The sequence below is a fragment of the Micromesistius poutassou genome (assembly GCF_964030765.1).
Source record: "Micromesistius poutassou genome assembly, chromosome: 22".
Lineage (NCBI taxonomy): Eukaryota > Metazoa > Chordata > Actinopteri > Gadiformes > Gadidae > Micromesistius > Micromesistius poutassou.
Window position 1 is genome coordinate 1,660,840 of NC_140292.1, and position 16,951 is coordinate 1,677,790.

The following is a 16,951-nucleotide window of genomic DNA, read 5'->3' on the forward strand; positions in this document are numbered from 1 at the left end:
GTGTCTAGGTGTGTGTGTGTGTGAGGGTATGGGTGTGTGTGGGGGTGTTGGTGTGTGTTTTGGTGTGATGGTGTTTTAAAGACAATGTTCAGAATATATTGTACATGTACATCTATATGTAAAAAGGCTTGATATGAAGGAGATTGCTTGAATGTTGTAAGTTTTGTTTAAATTATTAACCCCGACTGATTTAGATAGTGAAAAATGTAAACCAAAAGCATATTCTCTGTGATCGGTCGTTGTGGGGAAAGTCCACTGTTACTTCATGGAGTGAAGTGCTCTCTTGTGTGTTAATGTGGTCTCCTGACACTGTGATAGATGTTCTGTGCTGCTGTGTGGGGATGAGTGAGGGACAGGTATTTTATTGTGCACAGTAAACCAGACAGACCCTTTTATGAATGGACTGATGGATTGAGCTTCGACTCGCACTGTCCCACGTTTTCATTCCTGTTTGTCTTGTGGGTTAATTTCAGTGATATGACATTAACCTCTCTCTCTCTCTCTCTTTTTCTTTCTCTTTCTCTCTCTCTCTCTCTCTCTCTCTCAGTCACAATGAACGGAAGGTGACCTGCAAGCATCCGGTGACTGGGGTGCCGTCGCAAGACAACTGCATCTTCGTTGTAAATGAACAGTAAGTGTTGTGTTCTCTCTCTCAGTAACCACTGATCATACCCATGCCTCCACCACCATGTGGAGCTCTCTCTCTCTCTCTCTCTCTCTCTCTCTCTCTCTCTCTCTCTCTCTCTCTCTCTCTCTGGTATGATCCCTCTTTAAAACATAGGAGCGTGTCCGCATGTGTGTGTGTCTGTGTGTGTGTGTGTGTGACCTCCCAGCAGTAGCCCTGGGGGGGGGGGGGGGAGGCTCTGCTTATTGTGATGTTCCCAGGGGCCAGAAGACAGCAGGGTAATGCTGTAGGCCCACTGTGGGCCCTCTGTTCCCAGTTGCCGGGAGCACAGTGGAGCCCACATCAGCTCCCCACTCGGTCTCAGACTCCAGACACAGCACAATACAGCCCTCTTATCAGGTCTAGACCCATGGCTCTCTCGCTCGCTCTCCCTCTCTCGCTCGCTCTCTCTCTCTCTCTTTCTCTCTCAATCTTCCTTTCTATTTCTGTTACTTGCTTTTTTGGGTTTATGTTTATGTTTCCCTTGTATTTTATTGATATTAAATTTATATTCTGTGTTTCGCCTTCTATCTTCTCTCCTCCCGTTCACCCATACCGAACTATTTCCAGCAGAAAACTATATTTCACTATACGGCCGTTTCCACATTCACCATGACATAAGAAATGCTTGCTCAAGGCAGATTCCCTCAGAATGGTAATCTATACACCAGCCGCTTTTCATTCTCTAAATGTAAATATATATTTAAAATATTGTTTTCATATTCCCCTGTACTCCCACATCCAGCGTTAAGACTTCAGGCATCAAACTCCAGGGAACTCTATTGCTCTTGCCACTTTCGCTTTCAATTTCTCTCCTTCACATCTGCGTCATTTCTCGTCTGCTTTCGCTCTCTCGCTCTGTCTTTCACCTCGCACCACTTTTCTCTCGCGCGTTGGATTCTCTCTCCATCTCTCTCTCCCTCTCTTCCCCTCCCACCCAATTATACCAGTGCCACACTATCCCTGCTGGAGATGATGTGTGTGGGTGGTGGGTAGGTGTGTGTGGGTGTCTGTGTGTGTGTGGCTGGGTGGGTATGATTATGTGTGTAAGTACTCTATGTATATAAGTGTCTGTATATGTGTGAGTGGTGTTTGTGAATACAGAACACCTGGTGTGTGTGTGTGAGTGGTGTATGTGAATACGGAATATGGTGTGTGTGTGTATATGTGTGTGAGTGGTGTATGTGCATACAGAACACCTGGTGTGTGTGTGTGTGTGTGTGTGTGTGTGTGTGTGTGTGTGTGTGTGTGTGTGTGTGTGTGTGTGTGTGTGTGTGTGTGTGTGTGTGTGTGTGTGTGCGTGCGTGCGTGCACGGTTGGCGTCTCGCGAGCGGGGATGTGACGGAGGCGGAGTGGGGATGATTTCCACTGCAGCGGGAGTGATAATGAAAGTTCCCTCCTCTCCGGCTGCCGTGACAACCGCCACGGAGGAGGGACGGAGCGTGCTGACAACCGGGGCACTTTGAAGTCACGTGACCCGGGCCCCGCGGTTCTGTCGTCCTTCAGCTGTTTTCATAAATGAGGACGGAGGGAGAAGACAGCCTCCATTAATCCCCATGGGCAAATGAGTTCTCTGCATCATCCATCCCACCCTAGTCTGGGAGCACAGGGCTGCCCCACAGCGTCACTTACGAGTGCCGGTGCCTTGCCATATGGGAAGCAGGGCGATTGTGTAGGTGCGGAGCCACCTCCAGTGGCTCAGGAGGTGGAGCGCGTTGGCTGCTGGTAACCAGAAGTTTGCTAGTTCGATCCTCGGCTCCTCCTAGCTGAGTGTCGAGGTGCCCCTGAGCAAGGCACCTCACCCTAACTGCTTCCGACGCGCTGGCTGTCGCCTTGCATGGTTGACTCTGCCGTTGATGTGTGAATGTGTGCATGAATGGGTGAATGTTTGGCTGTATTGTAAAGCGCTTTGAGTGGCTGCTTCGGAAAGCACTGTACACACTGATACACTTAATCAGTCCCAGGCCTCGTGTCAGTAGTCTCTGATTGGTTTATCCCACCCTTATCCCACCCTCACTCTGATGCTCTGTCTTCAAAAGGGAGAGGGAGACGGAGGAGGACAGACAGACAGACAGACAGACAGACAGACAGAGAGCTAGATGGATAGAGACGGAGTGTGAGCTAGAGGGAGAGGCAGTGAGAAATAGGGGAGAGACGGAGAGAGAAAGCTAGATGGATAGAGACAGAGTGTGAGCTAGAGGGAGAGGCAGTGAGAAATAGGGGAGAGACGGCGAGAGAGAGAGAGAGAGAGAGAGAGAGAGAGGGGGGGGGACGTGCGAGGCCAAAGTGTGAGGCTGTGTGCTCAGGATTTGATTAAAGCAGTAGAAGAGGAGGCTGTGGGCTGAAGAGGGGATTCATATGAATAAAGACCTCCTGCTGTGACAGCTCCTACACATCAGGTCCAAAGTTCACCAGTGTGGGGGGTCTACCGCCGAGGGCCGTCTGTTAACAAATCAACACTGAGACCGACGGACGGTCAGACATACAGACGTGGGGAGCAGAGTTCAAATGCTGTGGTTCAACACTTTCTTCAATCCACAACCCTTTCCCTTCGTCATATGATTTCAAGTTTTGTTTTTCAAGTTCTACCCATTTTTTAAGAATACCCTTGATGCCATTATTCCATCCTTATTTGGATATGATTATCATTATTGTGTCGTCATCCTCACAGAATATGATTTTTCCCCTCCATGATTCCCCCCTCCCTCTGTGTTTTTCGTAGTGTCAGTTCTGCCCAGCTCATCCATCCCACCCCCCCGCCTCCGGAGGCGGTTGCCAGGTAACGGTGTTCTTCATCTCTCTGGCTTCTGCTGCGCTGCTTGCCTCCCCTGCCTCTCACAGCACCCTGGCAGGCGGACACCCAGGGAGTCATGAGTGGGGAGACAATGGAGCAAACTCATTACGAGACATTGTTTAAACACGTCTAGACATAGGATTACTGCTGGATTGGTTTCAGACCAGCAGACCACCATGGCGTAACTCAGGGAGAGGTGTGTGTGTGTGTGTGTGTGTGTGTGTGTGTGTGTGTGTGTGTGTGTGTGTGTGTGTGTGTGTTTCGGTCTACGTGTGCATGTTGGCGTTGCATTACAAAAACCAACCATCCTGTCGAAAAATATTTGAATAATTAGCTCCATTCTCTCCGCACACATGATTTACCCGGGCGCCCACTGCCTGCTGTGCACCCAGAGTTTGCCAGGGTTTTACATCCAAAGGTTGCTAAGCCGAGTCCCAGTATAACCAGGTTCCAGCGCGATGACAGCTGTGACAGAGGTGACAGATGTTGTGACATGCTGAAGGTGAACGACTGAGCTTCATGCAACAAAACCACCTTAATGTCACCGACAGCAGTGATGAGTCCCAGTGATGAGTCCCTCACACAGCTGTCCTCTGATATCAGAACAAACTGATTCCACGGCCTTCTCCTCCTGATAGGGTCACCTGGGAGTCTGTCTGTACCGGGTACCAGCGGTGATTCAGCCACACACTTCAGTTGAACCAGGGTTGTGTAACAGCTGGATGAGCAGCAGGGGAAATAGGACTCAAACGCACAACTCAGGAGGCAAAAGTCTGTGTCGAAAGAATGTTCTTTACTAGGGGATAGTTTGATACACAGTTGTAGATCAGGCAAACAATCTGGCGTTGAGAAGACCAAGGCGCGGTCAGGAGGAAACGGGCAGGAATCAGAAAACCTGCGACCAGAATTATCACTCGGAAAATGCCGGGACACTTGATACAAAGAACAAAGACGAACTGGCACAGAGGAAGGGAAACACGCCGACTAAATACACCAGGAGGGGAATGTTAATGAGGGACTGGTGAAAACAAGTGAGTGAGGACAATCAGAGAAACATAAGGACAGGGAGTGGAAATAATCAATGAAGGGGGCGAGATGTGACGGGTAGAATCAGTGTTGTTTATAGAACCTGTGTTGTAGACGGGGCGTTACCACCTGGGAACGGGGTGGCCACGGTAGTGTCTCCTTAAGTTCTGGAGCCTCAGGAGAGACGTTGATTCTGTTGATTTAGGCCCTGTCCACACGAAGCCTTTTTTTCGAATCCGGATAAATACTTTATCGGATTGGCCTCGCGTCCACACGGATCCGGCGTTTTCAGGGGGTGAAAACTGTATTTTTTGAAAACGGGTCCCAGAGTGGGAAAATTTGAAAACGCCGCCCCAGCGCATCCGTCTGGACGGCCAAAACGGGTTTTTTCTGAAACGATGACGTCATAGCCCCGCCTCTCTAACTGTGTGTTCACACCGCACTTTGTCCCATTTCGCCTATTCGCGCGAATAGGCGAATGTTGCTGCGCGACAAATCATAATCTGTCGCTGTGCATTGTTGTGTGCATTCGCGGGGCGAATTTTTTTTTTGCCTGACAACGGTCATTCATGCCAATTCATTCTCATCAACCATGGCCGAGATGTGTGTCTGTACCTGTTGTGGAAGAGGGAGAGCCCGTCGTTTATGGGTTAATAATATAATCCGGAGGCGCACACCGCTTTGTGCCGTGATATTATATATATCGTATATATTATATGATATAGATATTTATATATTATATGTAGATATAGAGCGGGAGTCGCAAACGGCAACAATCACTTTCTCCTCCAAGCTGCGGTTCACTGAACGGTTGAACGGTGATTGGCTGTTTTACGTTACTTCACCCAGGGAGTGAACTGATTGGCTGTTACGTGACGTCACCCAGGGAGTGAACGCTGATTAGCTGTTTTACGTTACTTCACCCACGTTACCCACAGGGAGTGAGCGTTTTGGTTCGTTTTCACTGGGTGCGTGTGGACGCAGATATTTCTGAAAACGATGCCGTGTTTACAGAGATTTTTTTGAAAACGATTAAGAAAAAGATCGGATTCGGTGAAGCCGCGTATTCGTGTGGACAGGGTCTTATTTTGTTATTCAAGGGCGTTACTTTTTGCAGTTTGTGTCCAGTGATTTCACGGTACAATGGTAATTTTGCCCTCTCAAGGACGAGATAACGACATGAACAGAGACGTGAATAAATGATTCACCATGTGGGAGAGAAATAAATGAAAGCAGTTAAAATGGAAAACAATTAAAAATGTACAAGTACAGCCACCATATTTGTGTCACATGTTGAAGCCAGTGGGAAGCCAGCGTGGTTATTAGTGTGTGTGGGTGTGTGTGTGTGTGTGTGAGAGAGAATCAGGATTAAAGGGCGAGTTAACTCAGTTTAGCGAGTGAAGGATGAGCAGAAGAACAAGAGGAGACAGTGGGAAGGATTCAAACAGAGAGTGATGGAACGATCAGGGCAGAGTCGGGGGGGGGGGGGTGGGGGAGCGGAAGAGGCGGAGTCATTCTTGTCACCGTTGGCAACTGATGGCCTCCATTCACGTGCCGGCGAATCCATCGCCTGTCCATTCACTGTCTCCGACATAATCACAAAATGGGAGCAATTTGGGAACATCCTCTCTCAGCAACAATAGCGGGGTGTTGTGTAGCGAGCTGAATGCCCTCGCTACCACGGGCTTCTCCACACAGCCATTGTGAGAGGCTTATCCCAGCATCGCCTACCCATCTGGGAAATATTCACTTAGACCTTTGTCTGATATTCTGAAGTCTCTAAATGCACTCTGGGCCCCGCGGCTTGCAGATGAGTAGTCATAGTGATGACATTCAGGCTGTGTTTGTAGTCATGGTGACTGACCTTCAGCAGGCTGTGTCTGTAGCCATGGTGACTGACGTTCAGCAGGCTGTGTTTGTAGCCATGGTGACTGACGTTCAGGCTGTGTTTGTAGCCATGGTGACTGACGTTCAGCAGGCTGTGTTTGTAGCCATGGTGACTGACGTTCAGGCTGTGTTTGTAGCCATGGTGACTGACGTTTAGGCTGTGTTTGTAGCCATGGTGACTGACGTTCAGGCTCTGTTTGTAGCCATGGTGACTGACGTTCAGCAGGCTGTGTTTGTAGCCATGGTGACTGGCGTTCAGGCAGTGTTTGTAGCCATGGTGACTGACTAAATGCTATCGGCTAACTGCAGATAACTCACTTTAATAACTGTGAGCCAGTGAGGTGTGAACTACACTAACTTTTATGAGCTCTGCGTGATATCCGGACCCGGTCCAGAACCCTAAACCACTTTTAAAAAGCAGACTTAAGCAAACATTTAATTGTGCAACAGCCTCAACTAATAGGGCTTAGTTTGACATTAAGTACTCATTAAGCTGACCGGATTGTTTTCTGATCTTCTGAACCGTTCTGTTCTGATCCTCTGAACAGGGTAGCCACTGCCCTCGTTGCGATGGAGAGGAACATGAACTGATGCCTCCATTGCTTTCTCACTAATAGTCATACCATGAAATTGTTATAATTATAATTATTATCTATACTTTAAATCTCATGTAGAGGGACCTCTTTCATTATTTCATTATTTCATATTTCATATTGTCCTTCGTTTCAATTAGGGTCTCGTTGCCATGGTAGCACTCTTTCCACACCTCGTCTCTCCCTATTCTCCTTCCTCTGTGCTCAGCGTTAGTTTGTATTCCCTGACCGTCCGTACCCGCACGTGATTGGTCTGGGAGGTGGGCGGGGCAGTCCGTCTCTGTCTCTGACCGTCCGTAGCCACACATGATTGGTCGAGGAGGGGGGTGGGGCATGCATGGCTTTCTACATGTAGAGCTGGGATTGGCTTCCTTTGAAACGTTTTCTTCCTATCCTTAATTCATAATCAATGTAGTTATGAAGCACACCTCACCAACACACACACACACACACACACACAACCTTATTCACACACACACACACACGTACACACATTCATCCTTATTCACACACACACACACACACACACACACACACACACACACACACACAGAAAGGGAAATGCTTTTTCTACTCTGATGTCTTTATGCTCTGCTTTTAAAAACTCATTCAGTCGCACTTTCTATTAATGTGTCTGGGTGTGATTGTGTGTGTGGGCTGTAATGAAAGAAACTGCACATCCAAAAAATTGTCTCTCTGTCACTATGCGTCTCTCGCTCTCTCTCTCTCTCTCTGGCTCTCTCTTTCTCTCTCTCTCTCTCTCTCTCTCTCTCTCTCTCTCTCTCTCTCTCTCTCTCTCTCTCTCTCTCTCTCTCTCTCTCTCTCTCTCTCTCTCTCTCTCTCTCCCCCTCTCCCAGGTCCACCCCTAAGCCTCCATCAGAGCAGGGCGGAGTGCTGATAAGACCGACCGCCCCACCAGCACCATGAGCGAGGCGTCCAACTACACCGCCGGCTCCGACTACAGCACCTTCCCGGCAAGCCCCGGGCCCGACCCCACCCTCAACACCACCCTCAACACCACCCTCAACTCCACCACCGGCTCCGCCGCCCTCACAGCTCATCCGCACGGGTCAGGACCCACCGCTGTCTCCATGGCAACACACCACACCACACCGCCCTCACCATTGATTGCTGGGTCACACTGGAAACACTCACCTAGCTCTGGGCAGACTGGTCGGTGCCTTGCTCTGGGGCACGGTGTACTGGGCAGCCTGGTAGTTAGTTTAGGTTCAGTTAGTTAGTTAACCTTCAGTAGTTAGTAGTTAGTTAACCTTCAGTTCTTAGTTAACCTTCAGTACTTAGTTAACCTTCAGACTTTTCAATACTGAAGAATACTGAACAATACTCATTCATACTGAAGTGGTGGTCCAGTCACTGCAGAGTGAAGATATTAGTTTGAGGTGAATTTCATATAAAGGTGTCTTTCAGCGTTTTCTTCTTTGCCTTTGTGTTCCTGTCCGCTTTATCAGACAATCATAATGACATGTATATATTGATGTTTAATATATATAGTATAACGTATCAAACCGTCATGACCGGTTAGCAGGACCCCCACACAGCACTGTGTCAACTTAACCATGGTTAATAGAACAGGCATGAATATGAATGAGTGAATCCACTGCAGGGTTCAGTTCTGAGTCAGTTCTGCTTACACTGACCAGAACAGAGAATAACACTGCATATCTTAGGGATTCATGAGAGCTTATTACTTATTAATAGAGAGCTGTGGAGGCCAAGTACGTAACATACACACACAGACACACACACGCCACGCACGCACGCACGCACACGCACACGCACACGCGCACATGCACACCGACACACACACGGACACTGACACATGCACACACACACACACGCGTTATAATGCATGCTAGTTCAGTAGAGTCATCTGTATAAATAATAACTCAGTATGTGTAAAGTACTTCCGTTAACCAGGCAGTGTTTATACTCTATAATAACAATAACAGCGGCTTAGTGAGACCTGTGAGTTCCGCTCGCTGCGCGACTTCATTACCAGACAGACGGACAGATTAACACCACCTCGCTCCCTCCGTCCTTCACGGGAAATGGGTTCTTATTCCCTCTTATTGGAGCGCTATGCAGACGTTCTCAGTTTCCATATCTATAAATTAGTAACAATAACCTCCAGCAAAGGCCCAGGGACCAGGGAACCGGTTCTGGCTGGTGTATTGGTGGATCAGACAGAATCACACAGAAACACAAAGAAACATGACTCAGCACAGAGTGGTTCAGTCATTAAACAGTCTCGTGAAAAATACTACTCAAAAACGTTATAATTGTTAGCATTGTTGTGAATATATTCACCGTCCCAACAGAGCGGACATTGACCTGGTTCTGAGACATTAACCTGGTTCTGACTGGTGTCAGTCAGAGTCACAGACCGGTGTCAGTGCTATGATGGTAGTGTAAGGCAGGTCTTCGTGGCCCTGTTCCCTGATGCCCCCCTGTGGCCCACCTAACCATCAGTCTTCTCTCTCCTCAGCCCTCAAGGCCTTCCAAGAAGATCCACAACTTTGGCAAGAGGTCCAACTCCATCAAGAGGAACCCCAATGCACCCACAGTCAGAAGCAACTGGCTCTACAAGCAGGTACCTGTGTGTGTGTGTGTGTGTGTGTGTGTGTGTGTGTGTGTGTGTGTGTGTGTGTGTGTGTGTGTGTGTGTGTGTGTGTGTGTGTGTGTGTGTGTGTGTGTGTGTGTGTGTGTGTGTGTGTGTGCCAAGGTGTTTGTGAGTGTATTTTGCCGTGTGTGTGTGTGATCAAACTGACCAATTGTTCCTGACCTTTGACCCCTGCAGGACAGCACAGGAATGAAGCTTTGGAAGAAGAGATGGTTTGTCTTGTGTGACATGTGCCTCTTCTACTACCGGGGTGAGACACACATGCCCCCAAACACACACACACACACACCTACGCACACACACACACACACCTACGCACACACACACCTACGCACCACACACACACACTTCAAACCCTGAGGTGAACAGGTGGTTCAACCAGTCTTTGTCCTGGTGCCCTGCTCTGACACCTGCTCCCAGCTCTGAGCACTTCATTAACTAAGTGAGTTTTCCCCTCTTCAAACGCCTCGTCTCCTCCTCCTTCACTGATCTGGGATCCGGGGTGGTTTCCCTCCGTCTCCATAAACGAGGCGGAGCTCCCCCCCCACCCCGCGGTGCCGTCAGCGGGGGCCCTCCACCCACCCGGAGGAGGGGAGGGTGGTGGTGTTTAGGAGCTCACACACTCCGCCTGCCTCCCTCCGGAGAGACGCAGCTTACTGGGGATTCATTAACCAAACACGGGCTGAAGGGAAGGCAGCCAAGCTCATTAGGAGGAGAGAGGGGGTGGGGGGGAGAGAAAGAGGAGGGAGAGAGAGATGAAGAGAGAGAAAGGGGAGGAGGAGAGAGAGATGGAGAGGGAGGGAGAGAGAGAGAGAGAGAGGGAGAGAGAGATGAATAGCGAGAGAAAGGGGAGGAGAGAGAGATGAGGGAGGGAGAGAAAGAGAGAGAAAGGGGAGGGAGAGTGAGAAAGGGGAGGAGGAGAGAGAAAAATAGAGAAAGAGAGAAAGAGATGGAGAGAGAGAGGGGAAGTGAGAGATGGAGAGAGTGTGAGAATCACATAGAAGGATGGAGAGAGAGAGAGAGGTAGAGGTACTGTACTGGCGTGTGTGTGTGAGCCTGTCTCCATCAGAACCACACAGCACGCCGTGTGTAGCCTGGCGTCCGGCCCATTCGCCTCCCGTTGCTTGGAAACCAGTTTCCAGAGCTGTTATCTCACGCTATCAGGGTCTCTCACACCCCCCCCCCCCCCCCCCCTCCCCCCCCCCCCCCCGCCATCCCCCGTGAGTCTTTAAAACGTGTAGAAATTAACATTCACCCCTTTTAAACAAAGTGTTTGAAGACAACACCCACACACATTACAGCATATGTACCAGGCACCAGCTCTGTCTGTCCTGGGCTCTCTCTCCCTCTCTCTCTCCTTTTCTCTCCCTCTCATCTCTACCTCTCCCCTTCTTTCCCTCTGCATCTCTCTCTCTCCCCCCTCTCTCTACATCTCTCTCTCTCTCTCTCTCTCTCTCTCTCTCTCTCTCTCTCTCTCTCTCTCTCTCTCTCTCTCTCTCTCTCTCTCTCTCTCCTTTCTCTCTCTCCCCCTCTTTCCCTCTGCCTCTCTCTCTCTCTCTCTCTCTCTCTCTCCTCCCTCTGTCTACATCTCTCTCCATCTGTCCTCGCCCCCTCTTTCCCTCTCCCCCTCTTTCTCCCCCTTTTTCTCTCGGTGTGGTTCTCCATGTATGTGTGTGATGCAGTAGCAGTGAGCTGGTGGGAGGGTTGTTTGTCAGTAATCTGTACTGCAGTCCAGACCAGCACCTGAATCAGAGGGAGAGGTCTCACTCTCTGGTGGGGGTCTCACCCTCTGGTGGATGTCTCACTCTCTGGTGGTTGTCTCACTCTCATCAGGACGTATTCCATTTCCAATCATAATTGATTCAACCAAAAGACATTTCAGCCACACAGGTCTCCTGAACCACAATGAACACACAGGCTCCAGACTGCTGTATTAATTATTCTCGCATATGAATCATGATTACATGCTGCATTAATATTCTGTATTTGCTTATACATTTCCACTGCTCGGCTCGATTACGTTTTTATATTCCTCTATTCTTTTGGATTCAATAATTCATAACTAGAGAGCATGCATGTTGCACGCCCCCTCACGTCAACCTCCTCCCTCGTTCGTACTCCACGGTTCAGATGACAAGGAGGAGTTCATGTTCTCCACACTAACCTCCTCCCTCGTTCTTATTCTGTGGTGCAGAAGACAAGGAGGAGTTAATCTCTAACACACTAACCTGCTCCCTGTTCTTCCTCTGTGGTGCAGATGATAAGGAGGAGTTAATCTCTAACACACTAACCTCCTCCCTGTTCTTCCTCTGTGGTGCAGATGATAAGGAGGAGGGCATCCTGGGGAGCATCCTGCTGCCCAGCTTCCACATCTCCATGCTGTCGGTGGACGACCACATCAGCAAGAAGTACGCCTTCAAGGTGAGGGACCGCTTTGACCACTCACTCACTCACTCACTCACTCACTCACTCACTCACTCACTCACTCACTCACTCACTCAGACAAACATGAAGACGGCCCCATACACGCACACACACGCACGCACGCACGCACGCACTCACACACACACACACACACACACACACACACACACACACACACACACACACACACACACACACACACACACACACACACACACACACACACACACACACACAAACGTGCAAATGCTGAGATTACAGCTTAGTTTGAAGTTCTTAAACTAACCTAGCTCCCACTGCGCTCCCCCCCCATTCTCCCCCTCCCTCCCCCCAGGCCACGCACCCCAACATGCGGACCTACTACTTCTGCACGGACACGGCCAAGGACATGGAGTCATGGATGAGGGCCATGACGGACGCGGCCCTGGTGCACTCTGAGCCTATCAGACGGTGAGGAGCCTCTCTCTCTCTATCCCTCTCTCTCTCTCTTTATGTCTTTCTCTTTCTCCCTCTCTCGCTCTCTCTCCAATTCCTTGCAATTTAATTGCAATTCAATAAAGATTTATTAGCAAAGCATGGAAATTAACGGAAACAAATTAATAGAGCCAATCAATGACATTAAATATGTTGCTGACTGATTGTAGAATACAAAGAAACACAATGGATTACATCTGACTCTCTACCTCTCTCTCTGATTAAATTTCTCCCTCTCGCTCTCTCCCCCTCTCTCTCTCTCCCCTCCCCCCCCCCCCCCTCTCCCGTCCCCAGACTGGACAAGTTAAAGCTGGACCCCCGCTCTCCCCCCGAGCTGAACCACCTGATGAACCACCGCTCCCTGACGCGTCCGGAGGTCCACAACAACGAGAGAAACCGCGAGGCGGTGGTCCGCCACCACTCCATGTCCCGGCTGGAGGACCGCAAGCACCACGCGGCGGGGGGGCGGGACCCTGCCGCGCCAGGCGGCGGCGGCACCAACCACCGCTCGGGGCGGGCCCGCGAGCGGGAGTACTACACCCTGCAGCGGGACGGCGAGCGCTTCGTCCTGCAGAAGGGCGGCGAGCGCTACGCCCTGCGCAAGGACGGCGACGGCTTCTCCCTGCAGAAGGACTCCGCCCCGCCCCCGGCCACGCCCGGCGCCGCCACCACGCCCGCCGCCACGCCCGCCACGCCCCGGGAGCTCAGCGCCGCCCAGCGTGGCGAGCTGGAGTCGTACGCCGCGCAGACGGTGGACGACAAGTACACCGTCGCCCCGCCCCCCCGGACCCCCACCGGCGGGGAGGGGTACGGCGGCCCCGCCCAGGACGGGGAGAGGTACGCCCCCCTCCAGCGGCCGGCGGAGCGGCCCACGCCGCAGAGGGACCCCGCCCGGGGCCCCCAGCGGGAGGTGAGGAGGCAGCTGTCCCTGAGGGAGACGGGGGACCGCTACGGCACCATGCTGGGGGGCGTGCACGGCGGCGGCGGCGGCGGGGGCGTGCACGTGGTGGACCGCTACGGCGGGCTGAAGGAGCTGAAGAAGTACGCCACGCTGCGGGAGGGCGACCGCTACGCCGCCGCCGCCGCCGCCGCGTACCGCCAGGCGGACGGCTACGCCACGCTGAGGGACGTGGGCGGCGAGCGCTACGGCTTCCCCCGGGACCCCGGGGGCCCGGAGCGGCCCCTCACCAAGATCAACAGCATCAAGCTGCAGCCCGCCCAGGCCGCCGCCATCGCCGCCGCCGTCTCCGCCTCGCGCCAGAGCCAGGCCGCCGCCGCCCATGGCCACGCCCTCGGACACGACCACAGCCACGCCCATACCCTCGGCCACGTCCACAGCCACGCCCACACCCCCTCTCTGCAGGTAGGGGCGCGCTGCAATCACCATTTCATTGAACCGTGTTTTAACAAGAGATGTTTTTCTTTTGAAAGTTCTAACCGAAAACGCTCTGAAATTGGAGCAGAGAAAACGCTTACAATTCTTTCCAATTCAGGGTCAATAATGTTTTATTTTTTAAAGATAAATTCTATTTATCTTTAACCACAAGATAAATACACATTCACACACCGACGGCGGAGTCGACCATGCAAGGTGTGACATCCAGCTCGTCGGGAGCAGTCAGTCTCGTCTGTCTCGCTCAGAGACACCTCGACCCTTCCGGGGAGCCGGGGATCGAACTAGCAACCTTCCGGTCACCTGCCAACCCCGCTCTCCCTCCTGATCTCAGCCCACCTTCATGACCTCATTAATAACAAGCATCTCTCCCCCCCAGCAGGTGAATGGGCCCGAGGCCCCCGCCCCGGGGGAGACCTCTGACCTCCTGAGCCCCCGGGAGGGGGACGGGACCCTGGGCCGGATGCAGCCTCTGCTGGAGGCTGAGAGGGGCCCGGGCCAGGAGGGGGGGCGGGGCCCGGAGGGGGGCCGGGGGCTGAGCAGGACCGGCTCCATGCAGCAGCTGGAGCACTGGGTCCGCACGCACAACACCCCCCGGGGGCCGGAGGAGGACAGCCGGAGGTGAGGCAGTGGGTGGGCGTGTGTGTGTGTGTGTCTGCGTGTGCGCGTGAGTGTGTTTGTGTCTGTGTGGGTGCGCGTCAGTGTATGTGTTTGTATGTGCTTCTCACTTAGACTATGTGACTCATGTATTGTACCAAAAGAAAAGTAAAAAAGCATAACACAAAGTATAAATACGATGTTAGGAACCTGACGATGAACGCTTAAGATACGAGTGTGCCATCCATCGTGATCCATATCAAACCCGGCAGACCAGGTGTAAAACGGCGTGACGAAGGATGGTACCGTCATTCTCCGTGACCTCCAAACCAAACACCATCCCTCTGTGCCCGGCGTGGTGATTTGTGTGTTTGTTTGGGGAGCTGTGAGCGGCGCCGGCGTTTGTCTAGCGCTGCGCAGCGGGAGGGAAGACGCGGAAGAATACCAACATGACTGCGTAACGCTCCTCCTGAGAAGTTCTCCACGTCTCCACGTCTGCTCTCCTCAGGGGGAGACAGGGCGACGCATCATTAGCCGACATGGTGTCGTTCCGTCGCGCACATCCTCTGCTCGGCGCCGAGTTATGAATAAGTGATGGAGCCGGGTGTCGTGAGAGAAGGGTGGAGGTGGATGTAGCGATGGGGACGGGGTTAGATGTTTTATGCAGCGCTGGAGCAGTAGGGGTCTTGTTAGCGCATGACGGCTAAGCGATGAGGCGGTGTGTTATCATGGAGTCTGTTAGTGTCTATATCTGTCTAGAACATGAGATCGCTCTATGTATCTGTCTCTGTCTGTCTGTATGGTACGTGAGAATTTTGCTTCCATTAATATATGTATCTCCTCTCCTCCCTCCTCTCCTCCTCTCCCCTACCCTCTCTTTTCTCTCGCACCTCCTCTCTCCCATACCCTCTCTCTCCTCTCCCCTCCTCCTCCTCTCCCCCCCCCCCCCCCCCCCCCCTCCCCCCCAGTGTGACCTCCTACCAGACGTTACCCCGGAACATGCCGAGCCACCGCTGCCCCCCGGCGACTCCCCGGTTCCCCGAGGGGTACCGCACCCTCCCCCGGAACAGCGGGGTGCGGCCGGGCAGCGTGGCCAGCGTGGCGGGCTCCGTGTACGAGCGCTCGCTGGACGCGGAGAAGCGGCGCTCCATGAGGGACGACACCATGTGGCAGCTGTACGAGTGGCAGCAGAGACAGGCCTGCTCCCGCCAGAGCCTGGCCCTGCCCTCAGGTGGGCTGCTAGCACGCACGCACACACACGCACGCACGCACGCACGCACGCACGCACGCACACACACAAGCACACACAGGAGCAGTCGCACAGGCATCGCAGTATGAAAGTATTAAAGTGCTAAGCTTGGGTCAGCCGGTGATGATGTCACTTCCTGCAGGCGCGGGCCACTACGGCACGCTGCCGTGCACGAAGACCATGGTGAACATCTCGGAGCACGCCCCCGCGCCCTCCATCCCCCCCTCCCCCTCCCACGGCTCCCTCTACGCCACGCACTCCCGCCACCACAGCGGGGGCTCCGACACAGCGCCGCCCCCCGTCGTCAGGGGCGACGGCACCCTGGACCGCCGGCAGCGGGCCCACATGGCCAAGGTGAGAGGGGCCGACCGGTTGTGACGTGATGAGCCGTCGTTGTGATTGGTGTTGTTTTGTTTGACCATCCCCGCCGTTCCCACCGTGTGTGTTCGCAGTACGGCCTCCCAGTGGACCGCAGGTCGCTACCGGTCGCCCAACAGCACCAGCCAATCACAGCCCAGTCCTTGCAGGGGAAGACGGTGAGTCATCCTCCACGAAGCGCACCTCCCTCTACCAGCCCGTCTCTCTCTCTCTCTCTCTCTCTCTCTCTCTCAACTAAACACACCTCGCTCTAACACCCCATCTCTCTCTCTCTCTCTCTCTCTCTCTCTCTCTCTCTCTCTCTCTCTCTCTCTCTCTCTCTCTCTCTCTCTCTCTCTCTCTCTAAAAGCACCTCTCTATGTAGAGCCATGTACACACTGTTTTAAAATGCTCTTTAATACAAGAATAACACAAACACAGAGGGCCAATGTGAATCTGGAGAAACAAACCAACACACACACATAAAACATTATTCCATTGCAATACGAACACACAGATGCACACACACATTCGAACAACACTCATTCCCTCAAAGCTGGTTGGCTAGCTGTCTGTGTTTGGTGCTCTTTGATTGGTCCTCGTTAGTGCCGAGTTGTCTATGCTGTCACTGTGGAGCGAATCAAACGCACCTCCACGGCCTCAAGTTGTGCGGCCTTGTAGTTGCCGTCGTCTCCACCACTGGTGGTGGTGGAGGTGTTGGTGGTGGTACTGTAAGTAGTAGTGGTGGTGGTGGTGGTGGTGGTGATGATGTTGGTGATGGTGTTAGTGGTGCATAAGCTTCCATGAGAGAATTGGGTGGAGCGTTGTGTGTTTTCCAAAGAGTGACGGTGC

The 16,951-nt window shown here is 52.4% G+C and overlaps 1 protein-coding gene across 1 annotated transcript in view; it reads left to right on the forward strand.

The window, feature by feature from the left end:
* Window positions 1–16,951, forward strand: part of LOC311367905 (pleckstrin homology domain-containing family A member 5-like) — a 99,079-nt gene that overhangs the window by 67,298 nt on the left and 14,830 nt on the right. The window contains 12 exon segments of the mRNA XM_084486769.1: window positions 548–631; window positions 7,822–7,847; window positions 7,850–8,004; window positions 9,471–9,575; window positions 9,783–9,855; window positions 11,926–12,026; window positions 12,364–12,479; window positions 12,798–13,866; window positions 14,276–14,517; window positions 15,462–15,724; window positions 15,885–16,096; window positions 16,195–16,278. Coding sequence (XP_084342895.1) covers window positions 548–631; window positions 7,822–7,847; window positions 7,850–8,004; window positions 9,471–9,575; window positions 9,783–9,855; window positions 11,926–12,026; window positions 12,364–12,479; window positions 12,798–13,866; window positions 14,276–14,517; window positions 15,462–15,724; window positions 15,885–16,096; window positions 16,195–16,278 — 2,530 coding nt within the window.